Source organism: Trichoplusia ni, chromosome 10, assembly GCF_003590095.1.
Source record: "Trichoplusia ni isolate ovarian cell line Hi5 chromosome 10, tn1, whole genome shotgun sequence".
Taxonomy (NCBI): Eukaryota; Metazoa; Arthropoda; class Insecta; order Lepidoptera; family Noctuidae; genus Trichoplusia; species Trichoplusia ni.
Genome location: NC_039487.1, coordinates 5,648,670 through 5,674,902, shown reverse-complemented (window position 1 = coordinate 5,674,902; position 26,233 = coordinate 5,648,670). Strand labels below are relative to the sequence as shown.

Genomic DNA, 26,233 nt, shown 5'->3' with positions numbered 1-26,233 from the left:
AAAGATCGTTCGTCATCGTAACCGTGCGCGCACCTAGTATGCAACTTACAATAATTCATTACAATTTCATTAACTATGCGTCTATTACACCTATAAATTCAATAACTGATGTTTTTCCCAATATTTTGAGGACACTACTGATAAATATAAAAACGTGAGCATTCATACAGATAGGAGACTTCACTTAACATTATACAAAGTCTTCAATTGCAATCTGATTGGTTTAACCACAATTAATATCCTATCCTTACTATGAAACATACCTGGTGTTACGACGCAGGAGTTTTGCTACGTGGGAGCGAGATTGCGCTACGCGTAGGGCAGTTTGCCGCCTTGCTTCCACATTGACAAAACATCCTATGTTACGATACCATAGTACAGGTATAGATATAAAATATTGGCATACAATTAAATATATGTCAATCTTTAATATCCAATACAGATTTCAGATAGGGCATTAATTTCGGGTTCTAGACTTTAGTAACGAGCAATTCATAATTCTTGAATAATACAATTCGAGAACTGCAAGTTTTCGTCGTAAGCAACCAGATTTTAGACTTCACATGAATTCAAATTCACTTTTATACTTTTGTCCGTCATTTCATACAATTCATATCGACAGGACTTCATGAACGTAGTGAAAACAATAATTAGCTAATGACAACTATGTGAAATGAACAACATATAAAAAAAACTTACATTCTTTAAAGAAAAGGTGAAAGATCACGACCGAAATAATTCCTTAAATACTGCAAAAGTTGTAAATGTTTACAAAACCGTTTTAATTCCTTTAAAAAGTCTCGTACAGTGGTACACAAATCCATACTCTATTGACTTAGAAATAAAGTTCATTTTATAATTACCAGCGCATAAAAATCTACGACTACACACAACATTTAAAACAAACGGCTAAAAAAAGGAAATAAGGAAACAAAAAAGAAAAAACCAAAAATAAAAAAATCATTCGTTTAATTCTCTTTGATAATATAATTTGTTTAATAATAAGGTATCTTTATGTAAGAGAATAATGCTCTATTAGACTACATACAACGTGACATAAGACAAACTATCATTATATTTAACTACTAAACTGTCGCAACGACAAACGCAGACGATATCGTTAAATATTAATTACTTTCTCAATATAAATTTTTTAAATAAAATATAAATAATCGAGTATTACTGTTCCAACAACTATAATATCTATGGTTGACCATAGATGTTAATATATTTTACTTGTGGTTTAACACTAGGTCCTGCTGTTTACTGACTTATGACGTCATAAAGACACGACTTTTTAATCATTTTCCTGTGACGTCATTGTCCCATAGTTAACCAGGTAGTGACGTCATAGCTCAGTAAAGAGCAGCGCTAAGACGCTTGACATTATGGTGAAACTATACGTCTTAAAAATTAAATTTGGAAACATCAAGAGATCTTTTACTGTGAAGTGGAAGTACATAAACGATATTAGACAGCCCATAAAGTAAAATATAACTATACAAAGCCTAAGTAAGGATCCCTATAAAATTTAATATAGACATTAATATTAATAGATATATAATATAAACAATATATCTAATAATGCCTACAATTTACTAATGTTTCCCGTCTAAAAGACACGATAAATAAAAAATATATGAAATTATGCGTAAATAATATACTTACATCTAGACAAACCGAACACAAATATCAACGTAAGCTTTTTATGCGGAAATATAAAATGTTCGCTTCATGGAAGCGGCAACGCCGTGGCAAGCATATCGTAATAAAAACATTCTTGTACATTCGCTTACATTTTTATAATAGAAAATATCATACAAAACTTACATACACGGGTACTTAAATCATTATAATGCACTGGATGAGGTTACCTTTGTACCAGGGTAGTCAGTCAACAATATCCTGTCGCGGACGTAGAAATGCATTATTGTGCATAAAATATATTCCAAAAAACAATCCGTTCTCGCACGAAACCCCTTATATAATAACCCTACAAATATAATCTTATGATTTAATATTAAATAAATAATTACACTAACAATTAAAATCATAAACGGAGGGAAATCAACCGAAAAAACAAAACATATTTTAAAGCTGCCGTCGTTTGCAATTCTCGTGGTAGCTGTCGCTGGGACCGTCGGTCAACACACGATAACTGCTCTTAGCTGTATAGGAATAAGGTCTATTATCTTGCGACCGTACACGTAGTTACGTAGTCCATGAATACGAGGACTTAATAGCAAGCCTCATGTACTGACAAGATTATATTTTATCTACAAATCATTTATAAGTTCGTCATTATTTGACTTGGCAGTAACCGTCTCGTCAAGCGCGATTGTGACATCTTTATCATTGATATTTGACTCAAAAATGTATGTATTTTCTTAAATTATTAACACTAAGACCTCACAAATCATTCCGTTGCAGTTACGGAAGCGAGGCAGTATACGACACGGCGTAGAGTAGCGTTTCTCTTCAACAACAGTACGACAAAAAAAAACTTGTTCTAATGGATTACATTTGCGTCCAAATACTGCAATCTAAAATGGCCAACCCGCAGTGAGTTAACGTGACCGTGTCCAGTAGTGATTCGTATATAGTTTGGTATTATTATTATTATTTAAATGAGCCATACCCATATTTTTGAGCCAGTATTTAGAATGTAAACTAGCCATCAACTAATGAGTCATATCAATAACATAGAAATCACATCACAAAACCACAATAATTTAAACAATACCGTATAAACAATAGCTACGCGAACATCCCATACGCTTCTTACGCTAATATACAAGACGGATATTACTTACATATAGAGGACAATAGACGCCTATACTTACATTATCGTAGAGGGCTTGGAATGGATACAAAATATTACAAAACTTCTATAATTACCGTTAAATACTTAACACCGTTTTACAACAAAATCTCACTAAACGATTTCGTGTAAAACGGTCGTTCGTCTAGACTAATACGTTATAAATAATAACAATTATATATTCAAAACCCGATTATTTGAAATGTATTTTTTATCAATGTAAACTTTTTAGTCCACGTTTTAGTATAAATGGTTATATTAAGATATATCATATTGGATTGACTGTTGTACAATTGAATGTAAAAAAACGCCCTTGGATTTGACAACTCCACCGGACTATGTATAAGCTACCACCGTTGTTGATGTAAAGGACACTGTTAGGCCCCTGTATTTTAAAAGTTTGGTGTCATATTAGTACTTATGTGCTTAATTGTATCAACTTATGCACATATACACACATATTGCTTCGCATTTCTATGACAACTTTATGTGTCTTTCAATAATTATGTCTTGGTACCTTTTTAATTTCGTTCAACATTTCAATTGTACAACAAAACAACACCTATCGAATGACGGTGAGCCTCAAATTTTAAATAGAAAATACAACACCTACAGGAAAACCCTTTTAAGATTTATTTTTATTATAAATACAGAAATGGCACGACTATTTACATAGGGAATTGACATGATATCTTTACAAATAAAAAAAATGGCAATAATTGTATAAAACGTACATCCAAATGCGATGATTAGACTTTAGGCCTTAAGGCAAACTAATTTAATGTACAGTCAATGACAACAAACCATGAAAATTAAAATTATTTTTGGGATATTTTTGTCAAATATCTCCGTCAAATATTCGTGTACTCTTGTCATGTGAATTAAATAAAATTCGTACAAATATGAAAACCTGATTTATGAAAAAGATATCACACGGTTTATCTAAATAACTGCTACCATATTTTCGGACAGAAAACAGCGTATAAAAGTTTGCAGATTTAACGTATTTAACTATAAAACGAATTCAACTATTGCGGTGTAATTAACAATGATATTAAATTAACAGAAATTGTATAACTTTGAGAAATCTATACATTAAACGTTAATTGTCGACGACTGTACAAAATCAACGTTGAAATAGCTTATACCACATTCAACGAGCGTTCGCTACTTTAATGATTATTTAACATAAATGCTTGTGCATGTTTACTCTCACACTATAAACAACTTCTAAACCATGACTTCATGAGAATTTAATTTAAAAAATAATCATCGAAATTGATTTAAATCCGTTCCTGTCACAACAACGATAATACTGGTCTTATATCTTAAATACAAAATGTTTGCACAACCTAAAGTTTGCCATTGTAAAAATTTAAATAAAAAATTGATCAAATTTTGTAAATTCTCACAAAGTCATACCCTCATGCACAGTGGATTAGATATTTTATGTCTTCATGTAAACTATTGTAATGTACTATGTTTAAAAATATCAGTGATGCAGTGATGAGAATATACCTTATTTTAATGCCATAAGGTTAATTTTCGCAAGTCTTAGTTACCACAAGATCAACCTAAAGTAATTGACAGGTTGTCTTGATCGTAACGGAAACGGGAATTGGAAATAAAGAAAATAGCTTTTATTCAAATTGTTATTCGCAATATTGTTGGCTTTCTATGTAATATTGTATAGTCTATTATTTTAAATACAACATTGACGACTTATTAGAATCACTCTTTTAAAACATAGCACGTTACATTTTTACTTATATCATTATAACGTTACTATGAAGTTTCCTGAATATCATATGTCGATAGAAATTAAGTAAACACTATACATATAGCCATCCTTTTCTAAACATAAAAGAATAGTCCATTTTTGCCACTGCCAAACTTTAAATCTGAAACACTGTCTCTTCGGCTGTCAAAATATACTGAATGAAACGAAATAATACACCGATGCGATTTGTATACGCCGCCTTGGTTTCAGAACCGCAACAGTGCTTCTATATAAACACAAAGACATACAGTATAAATATTTTCAGAAATTTATAAAACTTTTGTGTAATAAACTATGCTCGTTCATTTTTCATAGATCTTTACTCGGTAGTGCGTCATTTATAACCAGTTTGCAGCCAATTTCTCTACCAAATATTAAATCTTTTTTGTTTAGAAAAGGATTTAATTATACATTTACTTAATTCGATCAGACAAGTACATCGACTGTGCGGTTTTCTTGCTAACGACTGCTCGGCGGCATCGGCATCTGAGCCTGGACGCCCTGCAGGTTCATCGGCCGACCGTTGGGGTTGCCCATGCCCAGCCCGTCGTGATAGTTGTTCACTTCCATCGCCGGCATGTCATCGTTCTAAAGGAGAAAATAGAATTTTAATACTTAATTTCAAGATTTCTACATGGGCTAGACGATGAGGTTCTTATTTTCCAGGTAATTTTAAAGCTGCTAGATGATGACTATTCTTTGTTAGAGATATTATTTCTCAGTCCAGTGACAACTAAGTTTATCGCTTGCCAGATAGACGAATCGAACCTGCTATGTTCAATAAACATTGCTCAAGCAGTAACATCAATTGCTTGATCCGGCAACTTAGATCTAGATTACTTACCTTTCTATCATGTATACGTGTATGATACAAAATAAGCTTTAATTAAAGTAATCGAAGTGTAAGCGTGAAGCTTTGCTTAAATAAACAGCATTTCTACACGACATAAAGTTGTGTTTATACAATACGCATGTTGTGAATAAAGCAATAACTTAAATACTAACATTTAAATTATTACAACAGAGAAACAAACACATAACTAAAAACAATTACAATATGTATTCAAACATTATTTATTTTACGGTTGATTTTGATCACTTCTAATTTTGTAATCATCTTTATTAACATTTTTTACCATGTTTATCTTTTTTTGTCAAGCGATACTTTTTGTCACTTTTTGTGGTACTTAGCAGCCATCATATCGGCAACTCAATTGATATCATTGGACACAATAATCGAAGAAAATACCAGTACGTTTATTATGGAATATTGGACTATTGATTGAGAATTGATACGTCTGAAAATAATTCACAGATGAAATAGTAACTCCTAAGATAACGTGGTATCGTACACTATGTGCAAGAAACGAATAAAAACCATGCTCATAATGACAATAAACGATGAAATTAGTATTTTAAAGTGTGTAAGTATGTGTGTGTGTTGTTACCTCGCGATGCCTGCGTATAGTGCGGTCCTCGTAGCGCGTGCCGCCGGTGGAGGCCATGGGCCGGCTGAGCGTGGAGTTGGCGTTGCTGGGCGAGTGCGGCGCGCCCGCGCCCGACGACGGCGTGCCCTGGCCTGTGCCACACCAGCGTTACACAACAGCGGCCGACAGGGCGCGAAGCTTGCTTGTCAATCTCAACGCTAACTTGTTTATTTGAAATGGTTTATGTTGGCCTGAGCTCAGGCTTGCGTTTTAGAATTCTAACTTGATTTTTGGAGGTTCTGTTTGATTTTACATAAATTTTGATTGATTGATTTTGACGCGAATTTGGTATTTATTTAAGCATTTTAATGATTTAATATATTATGCTAGCGCTATCAATTGTTTTTGCAAATACTGATTGTATATTTTTTTTTATGTATTTTGATTTTTAGATTGAATTTACTTTTTAGATTGTCTGTTTTGCGTTTCATATTTTCTTTAGTTAGTTTTGTGGTTTTGCTGTAACCTTAATTAATTACGCTTACTAAGGATTTTTAATAGGTACACGTAAGTGAAACTCTTTTTTATTTCAAATCCGAAACAGCACGGTCTATGTTACAAACGGCAATAGTAACTTAACCATGTCTCTGATTGAAGATGCGATTTTTATTAGTTTACTTTGAAGAAGACAATAAACAGATTATTTACTTTTTCTAGACTAGACGCATATCTATAGTTCTAAATTGCTTAATTATAAAGCGTGTTCACATGAAACTACTACGATGTAACATTTAGTAAGTGACTATTAGTCGGCTATTAGTTGTGACTATTAGATTTTCTTATGCTATATGGCAACACCTTTGGGTTTTGTCAGATAACTTACAATGTAAGTGGGAAAATTGCAATGGCAATTGTCCATATTTCCCTTTATATCTTTTATATTAATTATGCAACCCAAGAGTGTTGACATATCACTGTTAGCGTGAGATTCACAAGGCGTTAAGACAATGATACACAGCTATAGTATACACAAATATACAGTTGGTATATACAAATTGTAGTCGCGAAGTCTTGTTCGATTATATTTTAATAGTAACTATCATGAGAAAGATTCGTTATTAAATGTTGCAACGGTTTACGAGTTCGACTTGCGACCCCGGAGCAACAGCTCATGATTGGGTCCAAAAGTAGTTGGGCAATCCCAAGTGAGAAAACTATTGCATCATTTAATAATTGTTCGATTTTCTTTATTTCTTTAGTTAAAAGCAGATTTATACAAAAGGGACAGATCAAGAATCTGCGCAGTTGGCAAATAGCTGACGATATGTATACTAAGAGAGTAACATTGCGACAATGGAAGATATGTGTTCCCGGGCATATGAGTGGGTGACAGTTACCGCTGGCGGTGGAGGCGGCGCGGGGCTGCGCGGCGCGCGCGGGCGTGAGGAAGTCGGCCTCGCGCCAGCCGTGCTTGCGGTACACCTCGCGCAGCTCCGCGTGGGACCACATCGTCATCAGCACTTGCCCTGGGGGGACAAACATCATTTCTTATGTGACAAATCGTACACGGAATAAGTGGCAAGTGATAATCTCATGACAAAATTCATATGCTTTTATTTTTTATATTATTGCTCGTTCCTCCTTTCCTCTTTTAGGGTGGACCTTTGCTTAGCAATAGCTTGTTTTCAGAACAGATTACTAAGAAAACATAATTTAGAAAGATTTTTTCAATTATGAATTCGTAGTTGTTTTGCACACTATGTCTTTTTGATAATCTATATGCTAATTCACAACTAGGTGCTTTAGTCACAAGTTCTTATTTTACAAGGAATTCCAAACTTCGTAGACGACAATGATTTGAATACATCTTAAAGATATATTAATTACACAAGCATTCAAGAGTCGCTCTATGCTGTAGTGTCACAATTCCACTACTGGCAGACCCCCTGATATAATACCAGCTTATACTTCTGACCAGCTAGTTGTGTAACATACCTGCGAACTTGAGCACCCTAGGCGTGTGTCGATGCCGCATCTTGGTGAGGTTGAGCAGCCGCTCGACGCCGCCCGCCTCCAGCAGCGAGCGCGAGAACTCGCCCGACTTCTTGATCACCTCGTTGAGGGTCGCCAGCACAGCAGCTATCGTGTCGTCCGATGTGCCCTGCTAATGATGTTATAATAATGATTATTTATTTGTAACATAATCTTCTCAGCCTTTCCTCGAATATGTTGGGATCTTCTTATCACTAACTACGCTTGATACGGTGATCCGTAGAGGACGAGTTACTTCGTGTTGCGGAAAGCACGTTAATGGATGCAGACTGTTATTTACACATCTTTGACAGTTTTTAACGAAAGCCAATCTAACGAAAGGGTATAGTGTTACCCAGGTAACTGGGTCGAGGAAGTCAAATTTATACAAATTAGAAAGTATAATAATAACATCTAGGTCTTATACCTGATCATGTTGATGGTTCCCACTGGGCAGCTTCTGCACCAGATCCCGCATGGCGTACTTCCCGATGAGCTCCTTGTTCCGCTGGTCGATGGCCAGGTTCCGCAGAGCTGTGGCCACGGCGCACACCACGCGGTCCACCTCCATGCGCAACAGCTCAACTAATATTGGTAGACCTGGAATTTCTGCTTCATTAGAGTTGTACACTGTCTATTTCTTGGTATGGCTTTTCTTTCTCATCTACTGGTTTTTAAGCAAATAGATAAATATGTTTAGTGTTTTATAAGGAAGTTTTTGTTCATGCATTTGTTAGTGAGAAAGAAACCTTTAAAAAAAATTGCATAGCTAAAGAAAGGCGGTTTAAATTTTTTACAATTATTTCTTGAGATCCTGCTGCTGGGAAAAAGCATAAATCAAACAAATAAATAAATATTTAAATCTTAAGATGCTAACGACGCTTACTTAGTGCTTGAGCTAATCAATAACCATGAGAAGTACTTATAGCTAAGCAAACAGCGAACTTGCGTTTAAACAAAATCGTAGAATTCAAGCTATACAGCGTGGCGCTACAATGTTGACATCATTAATGTCACTATTGAAGTACCACCCTGTAGAAAAGAAGTCCATACATACATACAATACCACCGCCACATATACCCGCGTACAATTATAACCAATATTGTAACCAGTACAGACCTTTTTCTTTCCGGACAGCTGCGCGGATGTCGATGGAGGGCTGCCAGTAGCAGGCGGCGAGGTTCTGCAGCGCGCCCGCAGCAGCTTCCAGGGTCTCAGGGTTGGAACAGGTCTGCAGCAGCGCCATGTATAGGGGGACCACCTGGGGGAGATAGACAGGTGAAATTTTGTATTTGTTTAGAATTATCTGACATTAGTGAATTCGAGAAAATAGCAAAGTAGTATTATTTATTTGCTAGGATTTGTTAGTGGTATAAACGACCGAATACAATTTAAAAAAGTGTGTATGGACACGTTAGGTGTGGGTGAATTTGTTAGCATTTTATGAAAAATTGCATTTAGCACAGATACTTTTTCCACAAAATATAAAAATACCAAATGCAAGGAAAAAAGAATACCAACTTCAGTCACCGAATGCTGGCCATTGTATTTTATCGAATTTTTACAACGCTTAGGTTGAAATGTTTAAAAATGACAAAACAGCATAACGTACTGTAATAACACAGCCCTGTATCGATTGTAACTTCACTTCTCTTCAAACAAAATATTTACGCAATCTTTACAAAGACCTATTCAAATAGGACCTCTAACTTCTTTACTTACCGCCGACAAACTATCTTGAAGTTTGGCGGGTTTATTAAAAGTACAATTGTATTATATATAAGTTCCCAGGATTTATTTAATTACTATATTCTACATATAAGTACAAGTCCTGACCTCGGGCGACCACAGCATCTCGGTCCCCTTGGGCACGGAGTAGCCGAGCTGCGAGGGCGCGCTGTCGCCCAGCGGCGGCGCGTCCGGCTCGCTCTTGCCGAGAGGGCTGGTCGAGTTCGATGACGACGAACCTTCCTTCTTCTTTTTACTACCGCCGAAACAACCGAGGTTTTCACCTGTAAATATTAATGGTATTCTTATTATGCTGGGAATAATCAAATCATTTATTATTTGTAAAATATAGGTATTATTCCTATATTGTAAACAAGGTACATGAATTTATTGAGTTTTTTTTATAATATAATTATAATAATATAAGGCTATAAATTATTCTTCTGCTGCGCAAAGTAAATAAAGTTAAGTGTCTTACAAGTTTACATTTAAATAAATTAATAAAAAAAAGCTTGTAAAAATGAAAAACAGGTGAAGCTATATTTACCTTTCGAAGCGCTCGCTTGTATCCTCGCCTGCCCAGATGACTGTGTAGGTGGCGCTCTTGTATCGTACAGCGGGTCTTCGATTTCTTGACACCTACGAAACGAAATTCTATTGTCAGTTAAATTGTCCAAGTACCAGAGGAATGGGAAATAATTAGGTAGTTTTCACTGGTGGGAGCCACAACATAACATAACACGCTATCTATGTTTGTACAACATAACACGTCATTATATATGTTCTGTACATAGAATTTACATGAGTGTTATATTTGCCATCACAATTGTAATACACAACGAGAGCTGAAATAATCCCGAGTCTTTCTCTTTATAAAAATTAGTGTAACTTTAGTAGACATTTAATACCCGTTCTATACACGGTGATTTTTTTGTCGTCTTATAAAAGTAACCCAGTTCATGTATCCGACATAAAATACCCCTAGGCGCGATTATTATTTTTTTATCTTCAACTAAGCTAAGCTAGTTGAAGATAAAAAAAGCTAAGCTCAACTAAGCTAATAGGTACGAAGAAAAATGAAACATGAAAAATCTGAAACATCCTTTTAAAAATGATAAAAACGCCGCCGCCCTCGCCCCTCACCATTGGTACAAGGCTCGGACCGCGCTCGCAACAGAGCTGTTTCTAAAACTACGAATTGCATCATAATATTCTCATAAATACTTATTTTTTTTTATCATGAACGTGTTCCAGTCATTGGATACATGAACTGGGCTGGTTTTGTAAGACGACTAAAAAATCACGGTGTATAAATATGAAAGCTACAATACCTGTAGGACAGGTTCCTGAGCACGCAGACGCAGTTCTCGACGATCTTGGTCCCGATGGCGTTGGCCACGAGCGCGGCCTTGACGGCGTGCAGCAGCGCCTCGGCCAGCCCCGCCAGGCTGCGCAGGCGCCGCCGCGCGTACTCGCCCGCCGACGACGCGTTGCGCAGCACGCCCGACGCGTTGCGGAACACTACGGGCACGGACATGCAATACATTAACTAACTCCTATGTAATTATAATTAATACAGATTTGTAAGACTCAACTCAATGGGGACTCAATGTCACAGTCTATCGGAATTTCTTTTCTTTTTGATTTCCGCAGAGAAGACCTTCGTTAACTTCTAACGTAAACATTCTATTTGCAGGTTTTAAGGTTAGCGGCGCATTTTGACAAAAGAGTTAACAATCTTATCATTGATTTCATATTCAGAAATATCGGAATTTTATATCTAAGCCTCTAAAACTAGGGTTTCTTCTATGTAGATATGAAACAATATCTTTTCCATCCATTATATTTTTTTTCCGTATATACAGATGACACGATTCCTCCTTTGTCTAAATACATATATGAGAATTTGTTTAAATTAATAAGGTTTGATATATTTAAACAATTTTAGAACAATTTTTATCTTTTGCATATAAATTATTCGTAACATAACTTACCCGTAGACCAGTAAGTGTCTCCAGGGTTGGTGGGATGCCATCCGGAGTGCGGGATGATGACCTTGTTGACGATCACCTGAGCGGCGTCGTCGATGATGGACTGCTTCAGGTCTTCGCACGAAGACATATTCCATATGACACCGGTTACTAGCTCCTTAACCTGGAAGATTGACAGAGATATTTTAAAAGTTGAATGAGAAACATTCAAATTAAAAAAAAGCAGATGAACATGGTACATGACCGCTACCGTACGTCCATTATTTTGAGACTGGGACCAAGGGACTTTACTGGGAATACTAAATTATTTTTAGGTCATAATTTATTCACATTTACGTCATTCTGGCACTAGAGAGACGGGCAGATGCTGATTGTAGCGCAATGGACGCCCGAAGCTACAGATTCGCGCTGAATGAGCTGAGTGTAGACACGCATTCCCACATCGACAGGGTAGTGTCTCCATATAAAAATATTTAGGCCATCCCTATACGCAATGACACGTGTAAGCAGTCATAATGGACCCCTGACCTCCATGTCGGTGGCGCGACACAGCAGCGCCATGAGCGCGGGGATGCCGGCGGCGTCGCGGATGGCGCGCTTGTTCTCGTCGTTCTGGCGCCCGTACGACAGGTTGCGCAGGGCCCCGCACGCGTTGCGGCACACCTCGGGGTTCTCGTGCGACACCAGCCGGACCAGCGGCGGGATGCCGCCTGCGTGTACATTCATAAATTAAATAAATGCGGACAACAGCACATACATTGTTCTGAACCCAAAGTAAGTTTTTTTTATCTTTTTTAATTTACGGGGTTATTTTGTGTATAAAATGTCACCCCAATGACTTATACAAATATTTTTGAAAACAAGGTAAGTTGCTAAAGCACGTAGTGCAACGTAGGTACCACAAACATCCATTAGCATGAACACTTATACCATTTGATTCAAGATAATGGCTTTAATGCGCACTTACAATTAGAAGGTATAAAATATAAAAGATCCATGTTATAATAAAATTGTAAAGTACTTAAATAAATAAAAAACACCGATATATTCAAGCACGTGCGCAGAAAATTACGACGTATTAAATTCTTTAATGCCACCTAATTCAGACATGTATTGCCCTGAATTTATTGAAAAAAAAATAGAGAAGAAGAAACTTAATAACTTAAAATAGAAGAAGAAACTTACTAACTTATAAGTTTAATATTTGTACACCAGTAATGGTAGAATGCAAGAGTAACACCTAAATGAACTGTTTTCTGACAAATAAATTTATCTTTATCTTTAACCTTATGTTTAAACATTTTAGGTTCACATTAACTGTTAGGGTTGCTAAACAAGTACGTAACTCAATTTTAAACCTTAAATCTATATAATCAAAGTCCACATTACCTAAGCTTCTAGTCTTCTGTTTATTTGGATCATCCATATAGGTGAGATGCTGTAGATAAGCGGCCGCGTTGGCCTTCACGACGTCGGAGGGAGAGTTCAGGAAACCGATGACTTCTGGTAAGTTAGGATCACGCCATTGTAGCCCGCCGGTCTCCTCGCGACCGCCGACACCGCCGTGGACTGGGGAAAAAGATTACACAGCATAACCTTTCGCTCTAACGTAATTATCTGTATGTAAATGGATAGTATTATGTGCAGTGACGATTTGCAATGCAAATGATAAATAGAGACTCGTTTAAGAAAACAATTAATCATGCACTATTCGTATATTGGTAACTAGATGTCGCATACGTCGAACTAAGAGACTCAAGAACAAATAAATAAGTTTAAACAGCAGTAAGTAGAGCGTATGGATTTTAAATGTAAAAGTATATTTCTCTGTATTTTTTTTGAGACTTCTATTCTGTAAAACTTCTTGTGTGCATGCTAAACTATATTATTTCCGGGACTTACACTCACCCAGCGCCATATTCGCCATCTGTTTTTGTAACTCCTCGTCGTCTCCATACATTGACTGTCCACCGGCGCTACCTAGACTTAATCCATTTTGAGAATCCTGTAAGAGATAGTCGTCGTAAGTAAATTATATTTAATTTGAAGGTTTTTATTATGTAATTTTAGAAGAATCTATTATGGAATTTGAAATTTAGAAAATATTATGATAAGCAGTTAAATGCGTCGGTTGAGATTACCCAAAATCTATTATATTGTCTTGTCACGTCGAAAAGGACGCTCGTTTAAAGGCCCGGTTGCATGCTTGGTTTGAATACTGCCTTATGGATAATATCCTCCTCTTCCATGATTAGATAATGTGTACTGGTGGGTCTCGGCTATTATTCATACATCTTTGACAGTCGTTACAGGTATTCAGAAGCTTGTTACACGTAGAAAGAGCCATACATAGTTGGGAAAAGGCTAGGCCGATGATGTGTACCTTGAATGGCGGCGGCTGGTGCGGCGGCTCGTATGCGGCGGGGTAGTGCTGGTAGCCGTACGCGTCGGGCGCGTACTCCCCGCGCGGTGACGTCACGCAGTAGTGCCGGCCCAGCTGCTCCAGCGACGCTGAGTCGTACCTGCAACATAGCTTGCATTAGACAACTTCATTCTAGCAGTACGGAAAGTTAAACTGTTATCTTATGGTCAGGGATACCGCGCTCAAACTGGCGAGTAATGTAGGGCAAGGGGTCTTACTGACAGCTTTTTAAATAAATGTGCAGTTGTCGATGCGTCACATTACACGGCGTAGAGATATTATTATGTATAATTTGGACTAGTGTGTTACTGTGTGTTCTCAAATTCGAGTCCGTACTAGAATAAAATCGTCAATGGTAAATACAACAGAAAAATACCCTAAAAATAATTTCAACACAGTTTAACTTTTGATTTAAGCCAAAACTGACTTCACAGAAAGGTATGGGAACACGTATTTTTTTCACGACACACAAAACCCCACTGAGAGGAATATTATGAACTTAAAGGAACATCTAAAAGGTTGTTTAGATCTCTATCATCAAAAATATTGACGCATCTATTGTTGAACAGGAATTGAATAAGATGGATCTTCAAAACATATTGAAATCAGTGTCGAAGGTGAATACTGGAATACGTACTAACAAGAAGGGTTTTTAATAAATAAAAATCATTGATACGCGATACTTCAATTGTTTTTGTTGTAGAATCTGTTATAATTGGGTTTCGGAGTTATTTGATTATGAGTCAAGATATATGTATGCAGCTACTTAATAACTTATTTTGGGTTAATTTCGCTGTAACTATCTTAAAAGCAAACGTAGATACCCTTATAATCTTTAAAAATATCGGTGAAGATTCCCGTTTACTACAGTCACTTTCGATCGACCTCACGACAAATGGCAAACAGAGGCAATTTACAACTTATACCACTCGACTATTGGTGACACATACCTTTGCTGTAGATGTAGGTTGTGTTGCGGCAACGCACCGGGAGATGCGCTCCGGGGCGAAGCACTTCCACCTCCTTCCCCGTATTCCTGGATACAAACATATAGGTACATTGATGGTAAGTAAGTAGTTACTATTATGTTATAGTAACGTATCTTACAAGCAAAACTGAACTTAATTTACATAGTTATAAAATACAAACCTGTCCAATATACTGAGGTACTTGCGTCGTATCCACTGCGTAAGTGTTCTGTGTTTGGTCGGCTGCAGTGCCGTAGTGTCCAACCTACAAAAGAGAAGTGTTGCAAAATTAAACCTTAAAGTTATCAGAATAAAGTACATAAGAATTGAGTTTAAGCTAGAGACAAGAATGAACGATTTAATTATTTTGATTTAGGCACCCAAAAATCTACCCTATGTGCGTATGTTACATACCAGACTCTTAACCAACCTTCAGTAGTACAGCTTTAATGTAACTACTGCTGAATTTGATTCACTTCATAGTTTCTAAATAACCCTACGTTATACTTAACCACGCAATAGGGCATGGCAAGGAAAGAGTGGTGGAAGGATATAGATCTCCAGGGCAACAGAGACTACTGCTGACTAACATTATGTCACAAACAAGGTTAAATAAGGGAAGACGTACGCACCTGACTCATATACTGCGGCACCTGCGTAGTCTCGACCATGTAGGCGGTCTGCGGCTGGTAGGCGGCGGTGCCGTAGTGGCTGTAGCTGCCGTAGTGGCCGGCGCCGCCCGCGCCCGCGTAGCTGCCGCCGCCGCTCACTGATACCGAGTCCATTACCTATGCAACATACAGTACAAAGTTAGTTTTTGTTTGTACATTTAGGTGACGGTAAAATAATAAAAAATAATGAATTAATATAAGCAACAAAAATCCACTTAAGTTTAAACTTGTGCTACGTGCAACAGCAATTGAACAGTTATTTTTATGTCTTCTTTATCCTCGATGTATTTAGTTGGTTGACTAGGACATTTTCATTTTCCTTGATGTTGTGATGGGTGCTATATCACTTTCATGAATTCATTTAAACTCCTAATAATTTGCAAAGGTTGTCGAAGAAACTACTTTTCATGATTAAGTCTATAAGACTCATTTAGTGACTAAACCATAGACCGATTCTTGTATACATTTTTGGTCTAGCCAGCCACCCATGCCTCATCCTTTCATCAAGCCAGGATCTACTATGAATCCAACTAAAACTACCGAAACACTACAGCTCGGGATGTCCCAAGGGAAATGATTGCCTTAGAACCCGCATCGAAATTAAACAGAAATAGTCATAAGGAGAAATTAAGTAAAGATATCTTCCTTCTCTCTATACTCACGTGAGGGTATTTCTGGGAGGGCGCCATCGTGAGGTGTCCCATGTGGTTGTAGTGAGCCGCCGGTGACGACACATACTGCCCGTAGTCGGGCTCTACCCCAGCACCTACTACCGGGTATTCACCAGCCTGAGTAGAAAGAAACATCAAATACTGTTAATTAGCAGGTTGAAATAAAAGAGAAGAGAAATCGTCGCCTTGCAGTGTTACGGCAAGGACTAGGAAAAAGCGTTACAAGTAAGTACATATTTGATAAAGATTTAACGGTAATTTTGCATTTACACTTGGAACCAGACATCTTTTCCTCCGCTATTAAAAAAATCTTTATTGGAAAATTAACATTAAATATCCATTTTGCGTAAATTTCATTGCTTTTATTGTATTGCCTATAAGCGACTGGCTCATCGTAAGTTCAGTAGAAGACTCCACTTAATACGAAAAATACATGGTTCCGATATTATTATTTTTCGTTTTACTATACCGCCTTACAAACTATAGGCCGAAAAAACTTCCACTGCCATCATAACTAAGCATAGAAAACAACTTCGTTTACTCCTTTACTCCATAGGTCACCATAAGTAATAATCGTGCTAAAAATTGTATAATATACAATACAAGCAATTATCTTAACGATGATGATCTCATTATAGTGGAGATCAGGACTAAAGGTCAAACGGGCGGTTGATTCTTAGAATATGCAGTAGACCACATAATAACGAATTTTGAAACAGACAGCGCCTTTATTACAAAGGATTAAGGTCCAAATCGTAAGATCTTGATACTGGGCAAAGAAACAACTTATAACAACATTATCTCAACGGATTAAAGCTCATTATTGTATGTTTTCACTACTGAGATAGTTTTTTTACCGGAAATTTAAAGACCACACACGAATTGAAAAGTTTAAAGTTGAAATAATAATATGTAAATAACTCCAATTGTATTGAATAGCGATCTTTGTCCAGGAAATCCAATCAAAAAGTTTTTATTCCGTAACGATATAAAAAGAATGTATTGCTCTAGAACCACACAGTAGTTTGGCCGTTGAGGAAAACAAAAATTAATACAGTAGAGGCAGATAAAAATATCACGTGTATTCATTAGGTTATTCCACAAGTCAACAAAAATAGTCCCAGAATTCCCCAAAAAAATCTTAGAGCGAATTAATTCATTATGTTTGTATTTTACTTTAAAAAGCTACAGGGTAACTTATCACTGTCCCACAAAACCGTTCAATCCAATATTCCAAGTTATATTTTGTTGAGAAAAAAGTCAAGTAATTTAATATATATTTTTAAGATGATGTTTACTTGAGCACCATTCTTTCCTGTTAATAAGGAAAAACGCCCGCCCGGCAATTAGCATCTTAATTAGGACAATCGATCTTTCGGCCATAGTATATTGTGCCAATCTTGAACATGAGCTTTTAGTAGGTAAGTTAATTACTCTATTTGATATAGTGCTTGGTTGTTTCAGCAAGATCTTAACTTATAAGGGTATTAGAGAGATGATGTATTTATTGTGTGGCAAAAACTGTATTAAAGTTGCAGTACCTTCGAAACCCGTTACGAACTATGTTAAGTGACTGAGATAGGTTTTTTTGTAAGATAATATTGAGTGAGAAATGGCTTTAGAGATTGAGAGATTAATGGGAGACACTCTAGAGGGCCTAGCCAACAGACCCGTAGCGATCGCAAACGCCAAGAGAAACGTTACTAATTGTATGGAGATGAACGCTAAGTCACGTGGTCAAATCAATAGAATAGAAAAGTCGTAGCCAACAATACTACTTATCAAATCGTTCGAAACGATAGAATAGAAACTTAAGAGTTTGACAGATCCGATCGCTAAATCCCATACAAATTACACAAAACGGTAGCCAACCTGCAATTTGACAAGCGCTTACGAAACGTTAGGAATTGTATGGAGATAACAAAATCCGAACGCTAAGTCACGTGGTTAAATCAAACGAATAGAAAAGTCGTAGCCAAGTATGCTACTTGTCAACGCGTTTTGAACGATAGAATAGAAACTTAAGCGTTTGACAGTTCCGATCGTTACATCCTGTACAAAACGGTAGCCAAATTACAATTTTGACAAGCGTTTACGAAACGGAGTCGTAGCGTTCGATAGAAAACTAAACGATCGCCGAGACCCTAACGTTTACGACAGAAAATGGCGTCATTATACAATCAGCTGTTCGGATGTTTTTTAGTGTCTTGTTTTGTTTTGTAATATTCAGTTTTAATTGAACTATGCATTCATTTTATACATTGTGGGGCGCTCAAAATTAAGAAAGGTGACTTAAGCGGTGGTCAAGAGACCTTAATCGTCAGTGCATGCGAACGATTCAAGATATAGTATGCCAGACTGTATTTGTCAAACATTTTAGATAAAATTATGTTTAAAGAAGACCCTTTGGCTGAACTTTGGATTTAAAACATTACACGATACGTTACGACATTAACTTTGGAGATTCCGGATTTACTAAAAGAGGCGAGGTGTCTTTGTAGGTGTTGTGCTCTTAGCTACAGGATTCAAACATTATACTAGGTTTAATTAAACTTAATTAAATATAAGCATAATGTGTGTGATTATAGGTTTTATAATATCAATAAACTATGGCACCCAGCCATAGTTTATTGATATTATAAAACCTAATGTTGAAGAACATCATATAATAGGAAAGGATATCAATAATAAAATATTCTAATGGCAGATGCAACTAATCTTTATTTAAACTGAATACATTAAATTTTAATTATTCATAGTAATTAGTTCTTATTCATAATTTTCAGATTTGTGATAGTAACCATACAATAATCAATATAAATGAGAGGTTTGGTGAACCCATGCAGAACTCACATACGGTCATTTAGTAAAGTTGGGCCGTACTCATATGATGATATACTCATAACCACATCATTCTTTCATTATTATCTCTAATCACTTCTACCAATAAACAAGTGTGGTTATTAGGCATGTTTTACAATAGGAAACAAAAAGATCACCACTATAAATATGCATAAAATATATTGTTTCTTTTTAGTAAACACAATTTACTTCTTTTGATTCTGGCTGTCCGCTACGTCCCTGGCTTATGCCCTGTATCCTCGTGCCCATGCTGGGCAAGGTTTAAGGGAAGAAAATTATACCCAAAGGCATGTGCAAGCCAGGAACTGTATTTAGTGTACCCACATGTAACAAGTAACACAACCAAGGCTTGTTGTGTGGTACACAATGTAGCACTGAAAGCTGGACTAGCTATAGTAGCTATCCACTTACCACTAGACCTTGCAGTGCATGATGATGACCATAACACTTTTCCATCAGACCCCGCATCTACTTCTACTGTTGGCAACCAAACTGAATTACTGCAAGGCGGGGAGTCATGCTCAAATGATTGTTAAAAAGTATAAAGGACTTCTTCAAGTGTACATTTGTATTTATGAAATATTTATTTTAAATTTTGGACATTAAAAAAAACGTGTTACCTAATCTAATTAAATAATTAAAATAATCTAAATAACAAAAACTGTATTTTATTGGTGTTACCTTTCTTTATCTTTTTAACAACTCATAACTTATATTTTCGACAAGTCTTATTGGGTAGCGATCTGGTAAACAAAAAAGATTTTTGTAATACAAGTAATGTATTATTTAAACAATAAAAAAGCATTGCTTAATGATAACACTCATATAAAGATACATCTTTATTTGTAAGATATGCTGATCTTCCTTTACTGGTGAATAAATATATGAGGCTATATCTAAAATCTAAAAACTATAACAAAATAACAACAACAAATGAAAGTAAACATAAGAGACACACTAATAGATTTCCCATTCCAAAAATCAGTCATTGACTATAAAGAACTGAAATTGTTTAATTTAAAGAAAGTTATTAAAAAAATACTTTATATCAATGAAAGATATTAATTAAATTTTTGAAAATACAATAATGAAATCTTATTCAAATACGAATCTGTCAATCTGACGTTCTTGAGAACGCTCACCATAGACAAAAGCGTATGTTTTTTCTACAGTTACTATAGAATAAGCGATTCTCTTCGTCGTGTTAAGATGGCTAGCTACTTATTCTATTCTACAGTTTCAAACGCTGTGGCGTAAACTTTTGTAGAAAGAAACTATACGAAACGTTTGTACTTTGTACTTAGCTAGTGTTAACAAAAGAAAATGGCGTCATTCTTCAATCAGCTGTGAGGATTCTGTTACCTGTTTTGCTTTATTTTGTATCATTTTTTATTATTCAGTTTCATTTGAATAATGCATTCTCTCAATATGTTGTGGTGCGCTCAAAACGAAGAAAGATGGCTTAAAAAGCAGGAAAGAGACTTTAATCATCAGTGCGTCGGCACGATCGAAGTTATACCGGATAGTATATTTGTGCAACACTTCAGATTAAATAAATCTACGTTTCGGTCTCTTTGTCAAGAACTACGAGTAAAAACTTCCTTGAGGGGTTCTCAGGAAATTTCTCTAACAGTTAAGGTAATTCATAAAGAAATTTTGCAATGAATAGACTTACAAACTTAGCCGGTATGAACCTAATTTATTCAAATATAACGGTTGTGTCTTTGTAGGTGTTGTGCGCTCTTACCTTTTTGGCGACAGGCTCCTATCAAAGGACTTTTGGTGTTACCCAGCATGTAGCCCAACGAACAGCTAGCCGATGCATCAGACAAGTCGTTGATGCGTTAAACCACCCTGCTATCATGGCGAGATGGATAGTATTTCCGAGAACTCAGCAAGAAAGAGGTTTAATTAAACAAGAGAAAGTATGGAACAAAATGTTTTCACTCATTTAAGTGTTCCTATTCTTATGATAAGAAAATATTTTTGTTCTTTCAGGTTTCAAAGAAGGTTTGGCTTGCCTGGAGTAATTGGGTGCATAGATTGCACTCATATTGCTATAGTAAAACCTAATCAGGAAGAACATCTTTTTTATAATAGGAAGGGACATCATTCCTTAAATGTTCAAATGTTCGAATGCCATTCAACGTGGCAATGCTGCCAGCCTTTTGGGCACACTCCCAGCCGGCAGCGATGCCGATGAATTTTTTGATGCTTTGATTTAATAAATTTAATTATTTTTTTATTTTTTGTTTTTTAACTTGTAAATATTTTACTCTGTAAAATTGTAAATATTATGAATAAACTAATATAACAGCTTGTTAAACAATAATAAACAAGAAAAAAAAAATGGTAGAATATATAAACTTATAAACTTTTCTTAAACTGTATTGAATTGTAATAATTGAGTATTTGAATCTTTTTTTCTCTTTGAAAATTGGAACAATCATGTAGGTAGGTATAAGTTTTATGGAAAAACATTTTTTTTCGCAATATTTGAAAAGTTGTATCAAAATGAAAAAAATAACTTTTATCCACTACCAAAGACGCGCTGACAACTCCCGAACAAATCCGAGCGAGTGTGACCGGTGACGTCACACTGTTATTGTCAAGCTACATCTAATTACTATAATATATCTCTATGTTACTATAGCATAATATATTGTATCATGTATAATTTTATAAATTTTTAATCGCTCAAATTCAGAAAAAAAACATTCTTTACGTTTTTTCACTTTAAACAATTATTAATAAAATTAATTCAGTTTAAAAATGTATTTTTTTTTCCACAACTCCAATTATAGCATATTTTTCGTAAACATATTCTTCACTTTCACATTATAATAGTAAAATGAACTTGTAGCATACTTTTTTACTCCGTACAAAACTCAAACTGCAATATTCTTATACATTCAAATAAGTTTCACCCGCTTACTAACAATTTTATTACGAACTAACGTCACGAACCTGCCTGACGTTCATTTGACGTTTTTGAAAACGCTGACCATAGACAAAAAATTAAGTTTTTTCTACATTGATTATAGAATAAGCGATCGTCTTCGCCAATGTAATTTGGCTAGCTACTTATTCTATTCTATCGTTTCAAACGCCGTGGCGTTAACGTTTGTAGAAATCTATTCTATACGAAAGGCATGCATGTTGGCTAGGCCCTTAGATACGATAGCCCTAAATCGAGTAGTTTAGTGTGATTTATATAAATTTAAAATGCTGACTTCAAATATCACCCTTTAACGCATTATTATTGCAAATATAAAATATTAATTACATTGGTACACCTATAGGTATTAAGCAGTCAAATTAAAAAACACTTCCTGTTTGAAGTCGGTCAAAAAGTCCAACAACATATCACCATACAAAGAATGGTTTCCAACCATTTGACTATCATTGGGGTCACAGAGTATCGTCCTAGCATTTTCTATTCTACATCTGCGTATAAAACGTGTATGAATGGTACAAACCTGCATAGCTAGATGGTGCTGGTGGGCCAAAGCTGCCGACAGCTCGGCGTCTTCCGTGGAGGCGTCGGATCGCGACACCGGGCTGTGTTGCGAACCGTACGCGCCCTCCACAGGCCCGTTGCTGGAACAAGATACATCCAAAATTAATACCTAGCCTTTTTAAGATAATATTTCAGTTATACAGTTTGAGTGGCATCTGATAACGCACGCAAAAAGCATAAATGGACGTCCAATTAGCACAATCGATTTAACAGTTTCGGGAGAAAATTGTTCACGAAATTCAATACAATGTAGATCGTAGTCGTTTCAAACAAAGCACAGCAAAAGAGGAAAATTGTAATTGGGAAATTAATATATAGCAATCTTAAATTAATCACCTGATATTATATTCATAGAGACATGGCTGATAAATACAAAAACGTCTTCTATCATTTTGACAACTAACCGACCAAGCTTGGCTATACCGTATACCCAACATCGGACAAAAAACACAATATCAAAACTATTCAACACATTAAGAGCAAAAACGGAGAAACACAGTCCAGCAATGATTGAGCGAACACTTCAAATGAAACTATTGTGTCAAAGTTCTGCACCATTGACAAGTAATATGGAACAACAAGTCTTAATAGAATTCAATATAGTTCAGTCTACGGTTCCTATGAATGCTATCAGTACTTATATACGACGGTGACAATTTCAAAGCAAGCCTAAAGATGTACCAACACGATATGTTGATTAGGTTGGGTAATGTTTAACGACAACTTACGCATTACATGCTTTTGTAACAACATACTTTGTGCCTATACGATATCAAGGTTTACTGTTGGTATTCAGGTCAAAATTATTAACGAATTGAAAAATTGCTAATCTATGGATGAAATAATAGTCTCAAATTACTGTACAAAAAGGATTTAATGATTGGGAAATTTCGCCTTAACAATGCTTGTCTTAAGGTACCGACTAGCTCACCAAAAGCTTTCGCATTGCTATTCTAATAGATAAGTGTATCGGTGTGATCCCAAACTAAAATGTCTACGTTTTAACAAGGTCGCGACATGTGTTAGTAGATAAGAAACCAACTTTACCTGGATCAACTTGAAGTAACTATGTGGATATGGATAGAAGATTCATAAGAGATAAATATATCCGATGAAAGAAAATACCGATACGTTCAGTAGAAAAAAACTTATTGCAAATAGTGACAAGCCAATTAATATAGACCGAGAGACCGCGATACAATCTCGAATCCGTAACCAATCGAGGCTCAGCTTGTTAGTTAAAACCATAAATCAATAATGAATAAAGTGACCCAAGCGTCAAGCAACTACAAATTCCAATACACAATATTTAAGTCTCAAAATTAGGATTTGGGGACCTCAGTTTTGCGACCTCATGACTCCGGCTTGTTAATATCACATCAAACAATAACTCGTATATATTAATCTCGTTAGAAATATGTGTAAGGGCCAAGATATCCCTTTACAAAATCTGAGGGGATAACAGATTATTATCTAACGTGGATGAGACGGCAAAGAGGGAACATCAAAAGGAAATCTCGTGTGTCTGCGATGTTCTAAGGCTTAATTTGAGGTTTCTTGCGTACTTGTACACATACACAATCGCCATTGTTGTTAATATATTCTGTTTTTAGTTAACCAGCATACCTACATTTTTGTTTATTTCATGGATTACTCAAAATCTTTCATCTTAAAACTATCCAAGTTACTATTGCGAATAATTAATCATAGCCGAGTTTGTAGGGTTTAAAAGCGATCTAATTGATTGTAGGCAAACATTGTGATCGTGAGATAATTTATAGCAGTCGGTTTGACCATTTATCAATCGCGTTCTGTATTAAATCAATATTCAAACCAAAATGATTCATGTTAAGTTGTTAACCAATCTACTTTAAATACAATCCATAAAAAGGTAAAATCTGCAGTGCTCAAAATTAAAATAATACAATTATCCGAAGCGAGTGAAACAGGCGATTCGACATACCATTTTACAAAATTAAGTGCTTGATACATTCATGTCATTTTACATCACTAACGACCCAATTAGCACGTATGCAGACACCTCTTTGTGACGTCGTATGATAATAACACCAACTAATTCATTGATAAAACTGCACGGCCCGTTGATCTGATTTAAAAGTATATCAATCAATAAACTTATTGTTGTCAGTCAGACGTACTATGAGGGCAACGAACTGCGACTAAATTGAATCTGATCGCGTATAAAATAGTGCAGTAGTCAGTACCCTTTTGTAGCTGGGCTGCGCTGATTTAATTAAGATTGTAGCAGAAATTGTGGTGACCGATTAGATGTTCAAAGTTTGTGATAAGCTGCTGAATTATAAGATAGTTGCAAGAGTTGTAGCAGATTTTGAGACGGACGCTGGAGATAACTAATTTCTACTGTAACAGCGAAAGTTGTTCACATTTTAAACGTACATTATTTCAGAGATATGAAGCTAGTGTGTATTGAAAGTGTTATGGGTACATTTAGAGTATTTTGCAAGCGAATTTCGTATATATTTAATTTCCATTCGATAACAGCCCAGTACCTCGAAATCATATATGATGATGCAGATGCTCTTTATTTGCTACCAAAAAATGGTTAATTGTCTACGTACAGTAAATGTTATCGTATATCCAAGGTATTAAAACAGCTTGCTTCATTAATACAGATAATCCTGTTTCGTAAACAATTTAAGTGGCTTTAACAACGATATCAAATGTATTTATCGATCCGCATATTGTCCTGCGTGTGACAAACTATACTAGTTTGTTCAATGTAGTTAGTTGTTCGTAGTTCAATGCATTACTATGATTGAGTTTGAGCTAACGTTTCAGATCGGAAAACTCGATGAAGCTCGAGTAAAACGCTGCGATCGGCGTCGCTTGCGTAATTAATGTGAATCCTTATGACGCCGAAGAATAAAGTAATGATTGGTTTTCATTAAATATGTTTGCAGTTCTAGTAGATTCAGGAAAGAATCCTAACTAATATTATAAACGCGAAGGTTTGTATGTATGGATGTTTGTTCTTCTTTCACGCATAAACCAATGAATATAACCATGATTACATAGGATACTTTTTATCCCGATTTTATGTTCCCGTGAAATCATATTCAATCTGTAATGGGCGGACCGGGGGCAAAATCCAAGAAACCAATGAATATAATCATGATTACATAGCTAGATAGATAGTTTTTATCCCGATTTTGTAATGGGCGGACCGGGGGATAAATCCAGTGTTTTATTAAATTAGACAGTTGAGGGTGGAACAGTGGCTACGATTAAATGCAATTTCGATCAATGGAATCAATGCAATCAGTCCCGCCTGCTACGGGCGGTGCAAACGTACAAAGCT

General features: G+C 35.9%; 2 protein-coding genes across 11 annotated transcripts in view; one reads left to right on the top strand and one right to left on the bottom strand.

The window, feature by feature from the left end:
- Window positions 1-950: 950 nt before the first annotated feature.
- Window positions 951-26,233, bottom strand: part of LOC113498308 (catenin delta-2) — a 45,788-nt gene continuing 20,505 nt past the window's right edge. For 4 of the 10 annotated variants that reach the window (XM_026878280.1, XM_026878282.1, XM_026878283.1 and 1 more), the window contains 19 exons: window positions 22,853-22,973; window positions 16,503-16,628; window positions 15,802-15,957; window positions 15,351-15,434; window positions 15,152-15,237; window positions 14,163-14,301; window positions 13,682-13,784; window positions 13,169-13,348; window positions 12,308-12,489; window positions 11,783-11,942; window positions 11,120-11,309; window positions 10,336-10,427; window positions 9,897-10,072; window positions 9,180-9,321; window positions 8,487-8,659; window positions 8,024-8,192; window positions 7,426-7,554; window positions 6,050-6,180; window positions 951-5,189 (listed from right to left, as the gene is read on the bottom strand). In XM_026878280.1, the coding sequence (XP_026734081.1) occupies window positions 5,061-5,189; window positions 6,050-6,180; window positions 7,426-7,554; window positions 8,024-8,192; window positions 8,487-8,659; window positions 9,180-9,321; window positions 9,897-10,072; window positions 10,336-10,427; window positions 11,120-11,309; window positions 11,783-11,942; window positions 12,308-12,489; window positions 13,169-13,348; window positions 13,682-13,784; window positions 14,163-14,301; window positions 15,152-15,237; window positions 15,351-15,434; window positions 15,802-15,957; window positions 16,503-16,628; window positions 22,853-22,973 (2,668 nt within the window). In that variant the 3' untranslated portion in view covers window positions 951-5,060. Of the gene's footprint in view, window positions 5,190-6,049; window positions 6,181-7,425; window positions 7,555-8,023; window positions 8,193-8,486; window positions 8,660-9,179; window positions 9,322-9,896; window positions 10,073-10,335; window positions 10,428-11,119; window positions 11,310-11,782; window positions 11,943-12,307; window positions 12,490-13,168; window positions 13,349-13,681; window positions 13,785-14,162; window positions 14,302-15,151; window positions 15,238-15,350; window positions 15,435-15,801; window positions 15,958-16,502; window positions 16,629-22,852; window positions 22,974-23,229; window positions 23,375-26,233 lie in introns of those variants that run through there. The other 6 variants (XM_026878277.1, XM_026878279.1, XM_026878276.1 and 3 more) reach the window with 6 other exon arrangements.
- On the top strand, window positions 20,039-21,585 carry LOC113498310. Its single transcript, XM_026878287.1, has 3 exons — window positions 20,039-21,011; window positions 21,104-21,298; window positions 21,372-21,585. The coding sequence occupies exons 1-3, from the start codon at window positions 20,787-20,789 to the stop codon at window positions 21,444-21,446; spliced, it is 495 nt and encodes a 164-aa protein (XP_026734088.1). The 5' UTR covers window positions 20,039-20,786; the 3' UTR covers window positions 21,447-21,585.

Coding starts and splice junctions, on each gene's coding strand:
- LOC113498310 (XM_026878287.1), top strand. CDS start 20,787: ATGCATTCTCTCAATATGTTGTGGTGCGCTCAAAACGAAGAAAGATGG. Junction 21,012..21,103: donor AAATTTCTCTAACAGTTAAG/GTAATTCATAAA, acceptor GTGTCTTTGTAG/GTGTTGTGCGCTCTTACCTT. Junction 21,299..21,371: donor GTTTAATTAAACAAGAGAAA/GTATGGAACAAA, acceptor TTGTTCTTTCAG/GTTTCAAAGAAGGTTTGGCT.